The sequence below is a fragment of the Coptis chinensis genome, chromosome 6 (genome assembly GCF_015680905.1).
Source record: "Coptis chinensis isolate HL-2020 chromosome 6, ASM1568090v1, whole genome shotgun sequence".
Classification (NCBI taxonomy): domain Eukaryota; kingdom Viridiplantae; phylum Streptophyta; class Magnoliopsida; order Ranunculales; family Ranunculaceae; genus Coptis; species Coptis chinensis.
Window position 1 is genome coordinate 86,127,977 of NC_141461.1, and position 16,221 is coordinate 86,144,197.

At 35.4% G+C, this 16,221-nt stretch overlaps 1 protein-coding gene across 1 annotated transcript; it reads right to left on the reverse strand.

Moving 5' to 3' along the window:
- Positions 1 to 3,109: 3,109 nt before the first annotated feature.
- Positions 3,110 to 13,978, reverse strand: LOC147495064 (uncharacterized). The gene is given in 14 exon segments (XM_086569556.1): positions 3,110 to 3,770; positions 5,577 to 5,783; positions 6,414 to 6,537; positions 7,391 to 7,593; positions 8,311 to 9,126; positions 10,185 to 10,232; positions 10,234 to 10,255; positions 10,664 to 10,767; positions 10,853 to 12,388; positions 12,391 to 12,537; positions 12,540 to 12,614; positions 12,616 to 12,783; positions 12,785 to 13,525; positions 13,606 to 13,978. Coding segments are annotated over 14 exon segments (4,491 nt in total). The 5' UTR covers positions 13,762 to 13,978; the 3' UTR covers positions 3,110 to 3,626.
- Positions 13,979 to 16,221: the final 2,243 nt, after the last annotated feature.

The window sequence follows — 16,221 nt, forward strand, 5'->3', positions numbered from 1 at the left end:
AACATCACAAAATATATAATAGAAAATGGAAAAAAAAAATAACGACAAAGCAATAATGACAAATATTTCAAAACATATATAATACTGAATGAAACTAACGTCAAAGAACAATTAATAGGGAACCGAAAACTAGATGCAAATGCATCGAACTAACCTCAAATAATATTTAACGGGAAATCAAAAACTGGATGCAAATGTAAGCATTAAACTAATCTTAAAAAGTAATTAATATAAAATCGGAATATGGATACAACTGCATTAAACTAACCTCAAAGAATAATTAACGGGAAATCAAAACTTGGATGCAAATACATCAAACTAATATAAAAATAATAATTGTCGGGAAATCGGGAACTGGATACAAATGCATTGAACTAACCTCAAAGAAAAATTAATTATAAATTGGAAACATGATGCAAATGCGTGGAACTAATCTTAAAGAATAATTAACGGAAAATTGGAAACCGGATGCAACTGCATTGAACTAATCTCTAAAAATAAACTGGATGCAAATGTATTGAACTAACCTCAAACAATAATTAACGGGAAATTAGAAATTGGATGCAAATTCAGTGAACTAACCTCAAACAATAATTAACGGGAAATCGAAAACTAAATACAAATACAACCTTTATCAAATAATAAACGAGAAATCGGAAACTGTATACAAATGTATTAAACTAATCTTACAGAATAATTAACGGGAAATCAGAAACTAGATGCAAATGCATTGAGCTAACCTCAAAGAACAATTAATAGGGAATTGGAAATTGGATGCAAATGTATTGAACTAACTACAAAGAATAATTAACGAGAAATCGAAAACTAGATGCAACTGTATTGAACTAACCTAAAAAAAAAACAGGAATCAAAAATTGGATTCAACTGCATTGAACTAACCTCAAATTATAAATAACGGAAAATCAGAAACTGGATGCAAATGCATTGAACTAACCTCAAAACATAGTTGGATTATATGTTGTGAGAATGTCTTGATAAGTATAGTTTTGCATTTAAAATTGTATTTATCTTATCTCTTTCCGTATGACTGGTAACTCCTTACTATTCAAGTAACTTCAATATATATGAACTTCGCCTTATTAGGTAACCTCACAAAACTTCAATCAAATTTATATTATTAAACAACAAAATGAAGTTGAAGGGTTTTATCAAAGGTGAGTTTTTTTTTAATAGAGAGTAAGGTTTTCACGTTATAAGAAATTTGGATGAGTGATCAATATAATATTAATATATAATAGTTATGCATATTTGTAAATATTTTTTAGAATAATTAATATAATAACACCCGTTCGTAGATAATTTTTGCAAATTTCACATAGTGAGTCATGCATAATTTAAAGAATAATTAATGGGAAATCGGGAACTGGATAATCTTTGATGATCCCACATAGTAAATCAAATATAATTTATTTTTATGTCATGTATTTTGCAAAGGACACTTCTGAGATGGATCAATAGAAGTTGGTATTACACACCACATTAGATAATTAAAAGGAAATCGAAAATTAGATTCAAATACATAACTGAACTCAAAGAGTAATTAACGGGCGAAATCAAAAACTTTATGCAAATACAATAAACTAAACTCAAAAAGTAATTAACTAGAAATCGAAAACTTGATGCAATTACATTAAACTAACATCGAGGAGAATAACTAACAAAAATTAGAAATTGGATGCAAATCCTTAAAAATATTTAACGGAAAATCATAAAGCGGTATGTAAATACATCAAACAAACCTCAAATAATAATTAATAGGAAACTGTAAACTCAGATGCAAAATGCGTTGAACTAAACTCAAACAATAATTAATGTAGGAAAATCAAAAATCGAATGCAACTGCATTGAACTAACCTCATAGAATAATTGGTGGGAAATCAGAAACTAAATGCAAATATGCATTAAAATAATATCAAAGAATAGTTAACAGGAAATAAAAAACAGGATGTAATTGCATCGAACTAACCTCAAAGCATAAATAATTAGAAACTATATGCAGATGTATTGAACTAACCTTAAAGAATTATTAACGAAAAATTGAAAACTAGATGCAATTGCAATGAACTAATCTTAAAGACTAATTAACAAAACATTGAAAAAGGGATGAAACTACACTGAACTAACATAAATGAATAATTAACAGAAAATTATAAATTTGAACTAAATGCATTGAATTAACCTCAAAAAATAATTAACAGAAAATCAGAAACTTGATGCAAATGTATTGAATTAACCTCAAAAAATAATTAACATAAAATCGGAAATTGGATACAACTGTATTGAACTAATCTCAAATAATAATTAACGGAAAATCATAAACTGGATGCAACTTCATTAAACTAAAATTATAAATTAACTAACGGAAAATCAGAAATTGGATGCAAATGCATTGAAATAACCTCAAAGAATAGTAAACTGGAAATCGGAAGCCGGATGTAACTGTATCGCATTGACCTCAAAAGCATAAATAACTAGAAATTGTAAACTATCGAACTAACTTAGAAAAACAATTAATGGGAAATCAGAAACTGAATGCAGATGTATTGAACAAATCACAAAGAGTAATTAACGAAACATCAAAAACTGGATGTAACTGTACTGAATTAACCTTAATGAATAACTAACGGGAAATTATAAAGTGGATGCAATTGCACTTAACTAACCTCAAATAATAATTAACGGAAAATCGGAAACTTGATACAACTACATTGAACTAACCTCAAAGAATAATTAATGAGAAATTGAAAACTGAATGCAACATACTACATTGAACTAACCTCAAAGAATAATTAATGAAAAATCAGAAACTTAATACAAATGCATTGAACTAATAACCCTAAAACATGTTTGTATTATATGTAGGAGAAATAAATGTCTCGACAAATATAGTTTGCATTTTAAGTAGTGTTTATCATAATTTTTTTTATTATGATTAAAAATGTCATGCTATTCAAGTAGCTTCAATATTATCTTTGTCACATTAGGAATTCTCACAAAACTTTAATTAAACTTCTATTATTAAACCTAACAACAAAAACAAGTCGATAAATTTTATCAAGGTTTGGTGCTTCCTTTTTATAGAGAGTGGTGCAAGAAATTTGAATGACTGATTAATATAATTTTCATATCTCATAGCTATGCATAGTTGCTAATATAATTTACAATAATTTAATATAACGACACCCGTTCGTAGGACGGGTTCGAAAGCTAGTATATACTAGTAGTTACCAAGCTAAAAATACTGAATAAGTGACCTCTCAAAAACACAGTTTAAGATTGCTATCAGTAACATCTCAATCCTTGTTGTAATTCTTCGGTTATTTGCATGAGCTTCAACTTGTCAACGAAGGCTTGAAATATTGACTTCTTCATAACCAACCTTGGGCAAATCACCTGGATGTGGAGACTCATTTGCATGAGCTTCAACTTGTCAAACGAAGGCTTGAAATATTGACTTCTTCATAACCAACCTTGGGCAAATCACCTGGATGTGGAGACTCAGCTGATTGCTGTTAAGTGAGGCGTAGAATCTCACAGAACTGCATCGAGAGCTCCTGCACTGACGTTTTCAAAATCTTCCTGAGTTGACCAGTAGAATATAATGTCTACAGTTGGAAGGTACCCAACTCATAGCCACGTCGTGTCAGCGATACTTTCCTTTCTCCAACCCATTCCAGATGATATGAAAGATCAAGATTATAGATCAATAACCTCGGACTATTTATATCACTTGAACCTTTTGAATTTTCCTGCAACAAATACAAATCAAAACAGCGTTGGAGCTTTTCCTGTTATCTGATTAAATAGAACCATAGACTACATGGAACAAACAAGAAGTAGATAACAGACAGCACATTATGGTTTAAAAGTTCTTGAAAAATGTGGCTTGAGAAAAGATACTGTTGTCGAATATGCTTACAAGAGTCTGCCTATCATACATTCATATATCTGTAAGTATGGGTTGTGAAACCATTTTGTATGATCGGGATTGGCACACATATTAAACAATTAGTCTTATTATAGGTAGGACTGCGATCGAATTAGAATTTCCAATTCCGGAAGCCACATATCACCTTATTATACATATCTGATCCTTCTCATTAATCAAGTAGATAAAGCTAGGGTACAAAAATTATGCTAAACCAACCATGAACTGTAAACATTCAATTCAATGGTAAGTGCAGGTTTAACGTAGGTTGGTACCTTAACGAGAATTAGAACGGCAGAATAAGAAACTATAAAACAACAACGTTATCTCCATTATAACTTTTTCATTCAACATTTCAATGATTTTTAACTATAAGCCACATATTTCCAAGTCGGTGGAACTAGAACTTATTATCTTGGTTCTGGAACCACTTTCTCAACACCAAAACTGAAACCATCATAAATAACTGGATTCAACATTAGTTTAAACAAAACTTGCATACACCATAATTGTCAAAAGAAATGAGGCATACACACAACTGAAAAAGTTGCCTTTTCAGCAAGTTGTTCTTTCCCCATTACATAACTATCGTTTTCATCTGCCAACCCAAGTTTGTTTCGACAACACAATCAATGTGTCCTATATACTGATACTAGATTACTAGTACTACTTTGTTATCATCCAAAACCCAGTCAAGCCTGATGGCTAACTGACAAAACCTGTGAGCCAGAAAGTAGGAGAATACCAAATAGCCATCTATCTTCTCCCTTATTCAATTTTGATTTTAGCTTGTCTTGCAGTGTCAGTGTTGGAGATCTCTGTGTTTGTGGTGTAGGAAGACTAGTTCATTCGGAGGTCCACTCAATTGCAAACATAAATCTTACTCTGTCCACACAGTCTTCTGACTCTTTTCTATCAACAGTAGTAGTCATTTAGTCAGATCAGATCAAACTAATATTTATGGACCACCAACTCCAAAGCTTAATTTCTATGCATTCCTTTATGGTACTCATAGTTTTAGGAAGCATTTTCGATAGGATACAACCATAGCGATCACAGTTCCACTCAGTGGCTCATAAGAACCAGCGCATCATTGTTGAAAGGAAATCGCCTAGATTACGCTATAGATAAGCCAAGAGAGAAATTCTCTAGTGGTCTACTCTATTTTAGCACCAGCGAGCTCCTAATAACACCTTCAACTCTTTCTGTAATAAAGTTTCACCACGTAACCTATTAAAACATGGCCAATAGGTATCTTGATGTTCTTTCATGACTTCTACTTCAATTGTGTGTATTTCTAATTTTCTATACTTCTACTTCACTGCATATCCTCAAAATTCTATTTTGCTTTTCCTTTCCATTTCTGAGATTCAAATATAGGGTTTTTTTTTTCCCTGATTGACAAATTCAATAATAGGTTAAGATAGAATTCAATGATCTGTTGACCAAACAGGTTCTAAATACCAATTTAACCGAGTTTACCGATTTTCACCGGTTCTTTGCTGATACTGATTAACATTGACTCTTTGAGACGGACAGCACCGACTCCAGGTCAGCTCGTCCGGTTCAAAATTGAATGTAGTACTGAGTAATCAATGTAGTATTAAGGACATGGTTGTGAAGCTACCTCTGAGTTAACTTGTTTATCACGTCCCGTTATGCTTTCCATAATGCTTGCCCTGGAATACTTAGGAGAGAAACCCTCCCATGGAGGCACAAAAATTAGCTTGGTGCATTGAACTGGCACTAAGTTTCGGCTTAGTTTCTCCCACCATGCAGATCCCAGTGACCACCACCTGATCATCAAGCCATGCTCAGAAAAAGCAACTAGTCCCTGCAGTTACAGGATTCTCAGTAAGAATCACGACATATACATACACAACATGAGTGGGTAGCTGAGATAACAACAGTGTAATGTACACAATTCTTGCGCTGTACATAATACGAACATATATAGGTGAAAAAAAATTTAAGGATACTGACCGACAGAAAGAACAAAAATAAAATATTAAAAACCCCTGCATATGTTTTATGCGCATGCATGCAAACATCGGAGTTGAGGACATACTCTTTGATTTCTACCACCTACAAGATGTGGCACAGAAGTTATTATAAGATGAACCGGAGTCCTGATAGTCCAATGTATGACAACCCTCTTTTTTTCTTAGAACTTTATTCCATCCCTGGTGAAGGTGGGATAACCCTCCGTTCCTCAAAAACAAAAAGGGGGTAGGGGCCTTCTACAAATTGTGGAGGTAGTCTCTTCTATCCTTACAAAATAGTTACTATAGGATGGCTCAGGGCCTCAAAGAGGGACAACTCCTAGTTTATCTGCTTAGTGTATCCATGTTTGTCTACACAACTATATATAATGGATCCCCAAGAAAAGTATTGACTTGAGAGATCCAACTGACCAAAGTTTATGTACTCTATCTTGTGGGGTTTACAGCTAATTCAGCCATACCTCTCCATCCGGGGAAAAGCAAAGAGCTGAAATTGCAGGTGTTACTGTTATTTCTGAGGCACCTCCAAGAAAATTTGGGAGACCAGGCGGCCCACTTCCATCCAGGACCTTTACCTTTGTCACACTACATTGCAGGAAAAAAAAATGATCACAATTAAAGGTTATAATACTGGGGTTTCAATTTCATTCATACTCTAATCAATCTAGAAATTGAAATATTTTGTGTGAAAAAAAGTATGCTGAAATGGTGGAATGTTAAGTAAACTATTGGTAATTACTGAATTGAACATGAAAAATATTCAGGGTTTATAATGGTAAAATTCCTGTGTACATTTGTTTTAATTGGCTAAAACAATTGCTTTCAATAGTAAGTCAAAGCAAAATAGTACAAAGGAATGTAACTCTCTAAATCCTAGTTGTGGTTCCATTATGGGATAAGCCAGACAAATAATTTCCTCCCCGCCTCGGTGTTGTCACTGGCAAACGAACTAAAACAGTACAAATAAAAAATCAAATGAACAAAAGTTGGGACTCATACATCACATCACATTATCCTAAATTGTGAGAGTTAATCATTAATCATTACAAAAAGTACAACATGCTCTATTGTGAAAGCACCATCCGTTAAAGATAAAATAAGTCCACACCTATCAATTCTGATGAGTCGTCAAAAAACTTGAGGAAGAGAAAAAGACAAGAAATGTATGATGAAGTGAAAAATTCATGGTCATCTAGCAAACTGTGCAATAACCCTAAAGGAGTAGTTAAGGATAGCCAGGTTCGAGCATGTTTTAGTAAAATATGAATTATTTCCATTTCCTTCAACATTTGATCAGATATAATGAAATAAGTGTTCACATGTATCATTCTGAAATAACAGCCAAATCTTGTCAACTATTATCAAGTGTCGTCACATGCCATATATTCTCAACAGAAGTAAAATAGTATATTCATATTTCATTTCTTGTCTGAAATACCTTTGCATGTCATATACCCGAATTGTAACACTGTGAATGTCTCCAATTGCGTCACCAACAGCCAACCGTGTCGACGAGTCATTCACAGATACCATTGGAAATGCACGAATAACTTCCTTCAAGGCCACCATGGAGCTCTGGAGGCAACTTTTCCGCATGACTGAGTTCCCATGGTCTATTGTCTGTAGAATATAAGTAATTACCTGCAGATCTGTCTTAATGTTAGAGCAATCAAGATAAAGTACTAAAAATATATTATCAACATACATAGGAAGATACAGAATCAAATTAATAGATGAATTTTAATGCAATACATATATAGATAGACTTCCTAGGAAACCAGAATATCTCTATGTCACCTCTATGTACATAGTATGCCTGTATGCTCAGTTGCTCACATAATTTTACAATATGACTGACCAGGATAGGAATGGATATACTAAGTGTACCACCACTCTATGTATAGAGCAGTATAGAATATATATATATATGAACAAGAAAGTGATGTCTACGTGTACCATCTTAATGGCAGAAAGATTCTCATGGGACGGTACATGATGAGTGGGATAACGGGTGCCAGCCTATTGGGATATCATAGTTTCCACCCTCTCTGTGGTGAATATTCTTTAAACAGATCACTGGTTATCACTGAGCCATTTATGGATATAAAGATCCATTTAACTTTTATTCCTATACTCATCCTTTTTTAAGAGCTATACATCCATTGTGTAGCATAGAGGTTTATCAATATAGTATATTACAATTTGAATTCAAAATCCCGACTTAATTGTTTTCCTCATGATCAAAATTCAAATATTAAGCCTGAGTCTTGTAAATGTGATAATAAGAGTACGTGATCCCTAATATCGAGGTTTCCCCATCCATCACTATCATAATATTCAAAACAGGTTTTGACATACCTTATCAAGGTACTGAGCCAGAGGTTTTGGGGAGCCGCGGACAACCCTGATGAGAGTCATGAGAGAAACTAAATGAACAGGAGAATCAGAAGCAGTGGACCAAATCTGGCTTTCTATAACATGTAAAAAACCAGGTATATCGGCCATTGCTAAGCTTGGAAGAAGTATAGCAACCAAAGCTTCTCGGATAGTAACAGCTGCAGCTGGACTTTGTGCAGCTGAATTAGAAAATGCACCACTAACACACTCTATCTGAAAAAATATGTCCACCAGCAAACGCGGTATTTCAGGACAAATACATGACTTCCAAGTACTCTCCATCCCTTCTGATAAGAGTTCTGCAGCAGTTGAACTATATTTCTCATTCATTGCCATAACCAGCTTCACCAATGGGTGCACAACCAACGATGCAAGCTTCTTATTGACAAGACCTGGATACCAGATGGCTAGTGCTGCTGCAACAATGATATGAGAGGCCATTGCATCTTGGCTTGCTCCTCCAACACAAGAGATCCAATCTTGCATTTCAAATGATTCCAACCACGCGAGTATGCTGGACTCCTCAACCTGAGAATCACCTTCTGTTTCTGTGATCCTGTCTGGCTCCACTGAGCTGCTTGCAGATACTTTGCTTGTACTTATATGTTTGTGTTTTTCTTGTCTTGCATCACCAGGAAATACTGGAAAGAGAGTTATTTGATCTACTTTCTGAACACAGAGTGGACGCGGAATAGCTCGTGAGGCAGCACAGTGGAACAGAGAGCGTGCAGCCATTCGTACATGTTCGCTTTCATCTTGCCAGAAACTCGCTAAAAGCTGTAAAAAAATGTATAACATCACAAAGACAAATCAGTGTTATACCATTAACCACTTAATAGCATGAGTGCACGACTAAACATAAGTTGATCCTGAGGAAACCTTCTCCTGCAACAAACTATAATCTTCAACCATAGAATAGAATTATTCCGAAAAAAGAAAATCAGCAAAAACTCATCCATCATTGAGGAATCCATGCCTAGCTAAAAAGTTAAATGGGGTGGCAGTATTGGCACCCCAGAAAGTTGGTTTGTCACCCCTTGCGTAATTTTCATAGTAAAGGCACTCCGCCATTAATTTGAAAAACTGCATGGCACCCCACAACAGTTTAGCACCCCACCTTCTTCTCTATTGTTTTTTCCAATTAAAAACCGCACCACCACAATGCTTTGTTACCCGCTTTTCACCACCACCACGTTTTTTTTCGGATTCACCTTTATTCTTTTTCTTCTTTTTTCCTCTACTTTTTTTCCTCATCTTCTTCTACTCTCTTCTTATTCCTCTCTTCCATTCTCATTTTTCTTTCTCTTACTTTCTATCTTCCTCTTCCTCGTCCTCCATCGTAGATACAGAGGATGAAATAAATTAGGAACAATAAATGAAGTAGAGGGAAAGAAAAACAATTGGTGGTGATGGTGGTGATTTAATGATGTAGTATGGTGGTGGTGGCGGTGGCGCCGGTGTTGTTGGTGGTGATGGGGGAGTTGTTTGTGATGGTGTGTGGTGCTTGCATTTTTAGTAATGGTGGTTGTTAACAGGTGATGGTGGTTTTGATGTTGGTCGTGGTGATGGGGAGTGGTTTGCCATGGTGTGCAGTGTTTGCATTTTTACTTTTTAGTAAGTAGTGGTGGGTGAGTTGCTAGTATAAGCACCCCTTGGAATGGGTTTTTGGGGGATTTGTGGGACTGAAATGGAATAATCATTTTTGTTATACCCTTGATGGAAAGGGGTTCCAAACCCACTTTATGGGGTGCCAAACTGCTAATACCACCACCCTTTAAAGATGATAGCAAAATAAGAAGACTTTCAAGCTAATGACAAGGACAATAAGATTCTACCTGAAGTGATGGTGGTTTTATATCCGACATTTCTCAGCAAAACTGCGAAAGTATAGAATGCTGCCAAGGAACTGCAAGGTATTAAAAATCAGATCAAACAAGGGCCACAGAACAAGAGGACATAAAATCGGGTGAATATGCCTTAACCATGCTGCAATTATTCTGATAACGCCTACATGGTGATGGTAAAGACTTAATGCAAACATTCTAAAACAAATAAGACAGGTGAAGGTGGACTGAACATAGTCTTCCATCCACTCCTAACTCTTATATGGCATTCCAGAAGAAATTACCACGTCTTTTTTGTTGCTGTTGTTGTTATTGTTTTTGAAAAGAAACTTTACTAATAGAAAGGGGGATAACACAGTTTCACCTACTTTAAAAGAAAAGAAAAAATTGCTGGAGAATTGTTGCATTGACATATAGTTTTACCTATTAAGTATATCCTGAAGAAAATCATAAAGAAAAACATTTCATACCTGCTAGCTTCTGAACTTGAAAGAGCCAAGCTAACCATGCGTTGTGCAAGGGCCACTATTGCCAATGACCGAATAGCACAAAACTCTGAAGATGAACGCCAAAGCTGAAAATTAATGCACGGCCTCAATTTTCATATCTATGAGTAAAAAGGAAGATGGGCAATAAGAAAACAACAGTATCCAAAATACCTCAAGAGTAGCACGTGGGCTAGGAAATGCCAATGTTGTGGATCCTTTATCCCCTTGCAAACCAGGAGATACAATAAAGTTTTTTGGCCTATTGACATTCATTTCAGATATGAGCAGTCTATCTAGCTCAGAGTCCACACCCCACAGGTGCAAAAACGATAAGCTGAAGCGTATGACACATCCTTCAATATATTTAACCCATTCATGGTATTCTATGGGACCACTTGTGCTCTCTTGTGCATCAGAAATACTGTCTGAAGTCTTATCAATAGAACTAGAAGTCTCATGCCTCTTTTCCGACAAAAGATCATTCTGTAGCATATGACTATTACTTATACACTCTGTGAGATTTTGACAAGGAAACATCAATGATCTAAGGTCAAATCTTAAAGTTGCAATTCCAGGGAAAGGACAAGAGCATTTCACAGGATGTATAGTGTGTTGATCTACTTTTGTGGAGAGGTATCTCCCGGACTTTCCTTCACTAGGATCTGCAATGGATGAATCGGTCAAATCTTTAAGTTTCCTTTGTGTATGTAATGAAGTGACCCCTGTTTCAAGATGCTTAGAAGGAGATTGTGTACTCACATCTTCACTCATTGCCAGAAGCAATGAAGATGCCGAGGTTATTCCACCCAATATATTTGCGGTAACAGAATTTAAGTTGATACCTTTACAAAAATGGTCAAACATTGAATGAGAAGCAGGACCACGGAGGAGTCTCTCTCGAGCACCAGTCTTTACATCCCAAAGACATAAGACATCAACTGCATCAGAATTTTTCAAGTGATTCTTGCATAGACATGCTATATAACCTCTTGCACCATCCCACACTACTGATGAAGGATAGTGCGCGTGTCCAGCAAATATTCTTTCAACCCGCAATGTATCAAAGGAAGCAAGTGTGACACAAGAATCCTCCCCAACTGAAAGGAAACAATCATTCCAAGGACGATCGGTACAGGGAGGAGGCAGGATAATTTGTCGCACAGGAGCTATGTGATGGTGCATCACAGAGATGAGATCACTAGTATCAAGATCCCATATACGAACAGTGCAGTCCATGCTACCTGATACTAGGACCCGACTAAGATTTCGCCCGTTTGAGGTTCCCACCATCCGATGTGCAGCCAAGCACAATATCGGACCCTTGTGTCCCGAGAAATATTGCTTAGATACACCTGGCTCCACCTTACAAAGTGGATTTCCAGAAGAATGCAATTCCCGAAAAGTGGTCTCAAAATGTACCACTTCTATCTCACCACTATAACATCCATAAACTATCGCATATGGAGCGTAAACATGTTCAAAAAGAACCATTGAAGATGACACTGTATGCTCTTTGAGCAGAAGATTACTGTTGCCCTCTTCTCCACAAAATTCATTTGCACTTTTTAAAATTGTAACAAAATTTTTCTGAGATGTTTCCTGGACCTTTGCATCAGTTTGTGTTATGGAAGCATTGCACTTTGACAACTCACCACTAGAGACAGAACGGGAGCTATCAATCCAGTCACCAAGAAAACCACCTTCTCCGAAAGCATTTTGCACTGTTGGTTCAACTTTCCGTGTGCATCATTTTGCTGAGACAACCAGATTGTGATGTGGGGTTTCCAAAACAAAGATTCTTCCACTGCAAAACACGCTGACTCCACACTAAGAATGAAATCGTTCATCTGACAAAAAAACTAATGGAAAGTTTCGCATTAAGAGGATGAGAAACAGCAGGGATCTCAAATGACAGTTCGAACTTGAATGTGTCAGTCCGACCCTGAAACTTTATACACTAGTGCAGCACCTTTACTATCCCAAACAACAAAGCTTTCTACAAAACCTTTGGGCTGGTAGTCTGTATCTAATGCCTCGGAATCTTTGTCCCATACAAGAAACATACCCCCTGTAACATGAGACTGTGCAAGAAGACCGTCATCGTGATAGGGGACCATCTAATAAAGAAATCTCCCCAATAGCAGCCCCAGTATCTACTAAGCGGAATACGCAGTGGGTCCTATATACAAGCACTAGGAGCCTTCCCTGGGTCGATATTGATACAACGGGATCCCCCTCGGTTAAACCTTCGTTCAAAATGGACATCATGTTATGAGAAATACTTTTACGCAGTTTGCTTACACCATCCCCATCTTGGTCAGACTCCTCCAGTAAAATTGACTGCATTTTACCATGCACATCGGCCAATACCACAGACGATACCTCCATGTACTTTCCAGATGGAACTACAGCCATAAACTTGAATTCTCCAATAGATAAACTCCCATGAAAGATAGTCCGAACAATATTCAAAGTATAAGAATCGACAATAACCACAGCATACTTTGCCCAAGTCCTTTTCTGTTGAGACTCTCTATCAACCACATGGTCCATATTCTGATAATTAGATGAATGGATAGTATCAATAGTACAACAAGCAATACACACATATCTTGGGGACATTGGCAATGTAGAAAGTGAGGATGGGCTTCCCACCCAAGGTGGCATTTTCCTTCTACGCCGACAATGCCCACTCCTTCTACTCCATATACACAATACACCATCAGTAGAAGCACTTATTAATGCATTATTGGTTAAATTCTCGTCACCTGTGGTTGGAGAGCAAATATGAAGACCTGAAATAGTAGCTGCATGACCACACAACATCGCCATTGGCCAGACCTCCTGCACATTGAAAATATATAATCGTATGAGTTCATTGGGGAATTTGATCAAACAGTTTTTAAAAAAAATAATAATAATACCAGTCCGGAATGAGTGGAAGAAAAAGCCCAGGAGATGATGGAGCCATCAGATGCGCCAGTGTAAAGAGTTTGGGGTTGGTTTAAAACAGCAGTTGATGTTATTTCATGGAGGGGTGGTGAGGGTGACCATATGCAACTAATCGGTTGGCACTTCATGATTTCATAATTACTAATAATTATTCTAGTTAAGTTGTCAGTAACTCATTTGTTGTTTTCCCCATGACTGCACTGCCGATAAGCTGAACGTACTGATACCCTTTTCTGGCAAAGATCCCCACCTACTGCAGGCCAGGTTAGGGGTGTTCATGGGTCGGTTCCGATTCCATTCTTACCGGTTTCGGCTCTATTTTTAACTGTTCTTAGCAGGTTTGGGTCTTTCGGTTTTTTTCATAAATTTAGAAAACCCGAATCCAATATATATATTCTCAAACTAAGTAATAGTCCTAAATTCAATAGTTTTTTAAAGTTTTTCTAAAAACTTTAAGTATGTCTAATAAATTATATGTATACGTGTATATTATACTACATTATTATACATACATGCGTCATATATAGAATAAATATATGTATCGTATCACAATTATATCGTTAGTTAGCATTGCACGTATTTATCATATTATATATACACATGTAATATATCAATCACATATATATATTATATATATACATTATACTATATTTATCATATATATAGTATATTAACTAATTCATAATATATGTGTGGACGTTGATATTATTATTAACATTTATAATGCACGTGTTTAATATATGATAAAATATGCATTTAATAACACGCATTAACTATTATGTTGTATATATTTAGTAAACTTTTACACACAAACAAAAACTATATATTATAATGTTCTTGATTTTGCATTTATTTAGTGTAATACAATACTACTAAACTTTATATATCAAAATTATAATAATTGGTTCCGATACCATTGGTTTTTTACTATTCGATTCCAACGGTTCCGATTCTTTATCAATTCGGTTTTTAAAAACCCATTTTTGACTGGTTTGAAATTTTGGGACCCAAAACCGCCATAAACGGTGGTTCCAGTTCCAGTTCGGTTTTGGATAATTGGGTACCCATGGGTGAGCCTTTTATGAATTCCTATGGTATTGATGGCAATTGATAAATTAACACCGCCATAGGTTAATTAAGCGACCAACTGATTTTCATATTATTGGATGTATGAGCAAGAATTGAGACGAGATTTTATGGAAGATTCTTTGTCAGACATCTTTGCATATCAATTAATATAATATTTATGGACCACCAATTCTAAAGCTTAATTTGTATACATCCATTTATCAACCGTAGTTGTTTCTGTATATAGGTCACATATATTGTCTAGCATCACAGTGTTTGGTTGCAGCGAGATGGGAGGAAGTGGCATCAGTTTGATCAACCTCTTTCCAGCCATTCCCCTTGCATTACACAACTATACATATGTTGATGTGGATCATGTGGATCAGTGGAGAAGCTTAGGGAAGATTGAGAGTGTCGGTTTGCAGTTGAGGGTAAGGGCGTGGCTCGATAGGTTTTAGGTGAAGCGTGTGGTGTTTCTATCGATCAGTGACGTAGTAGTGGACAACGTTGCAGAGTTTGGATTGGGACAGGCACACGTGAGGATTAGTAACATCTTTGACTGGCTGATTGGAGACATGCAACTTGTGCTAAATGTGAGGATGAAGGGAGAATTAGATGAAACTGTGTTCAAGGCATTTGAGGACTTCATCTAATTACATAGAATAACATCTAACTTCACAGCACTTGTTTGAATACGTAGATATTGATTTAAGTAATGATGTAGCTCCTCAGTGAGATCTTTCAGGTTTACATTATTTTATAAATTCCATATGCACAAACATGAAATTTATCACAAAAGAAAAATAGTAGCAAACTAGCAACTATTTCTAAAATGAAAGGTGGGATGGTACGTGGGCTTATTTTGGGGCCAAAAATAAATTTATAGAGTTCAATATGTACGCACTTCTAGCACATATAAAAAAAACATATGTTATGGAAATATTACATTAACTACCTCATTTTAATAGTGTCATCTAAATTAATTTGGGCTTAGCAAACTAGTATAAATAAAAGAAAAAGTAGATCACAATACTTTTGATTTTGATTTTCAATTTATAATTCTTTGAAATCAAATACTTTGTTTCTCTAAAAACAAAACAAAAATTGTAGTCTCACATGTCCACTATCCAAACCGAATAGCTTTAGAATCATGATCTCTAGAAGCGTGATGGTACTCCTAAGGGTTCACATTTTTTTATCTTTTTATCTATAAAAAAAAAAAGTGATATAGACAAAAATGATTATTATCTAGACAAATATACAAATGTTATTGTAGATCCACACACTAAAAGTTGTCACTAGATTAATTTCAACAACTCTTCATCCATCAATCAATTGTAACACTATTGCATCAAATCAATTTCCTATTTATAGGAAAAGTACAAAGTTTTAGAACGTTTAGAGTTTTATTTCAATCTAATCAAATTTGTGTAATTCTGAAATATCTTTTCAACCATTAGCAACTATATTTTTCTAATGTGTGCAATTAGGGAAAAATAAAGTATATGTAAATTGCACGA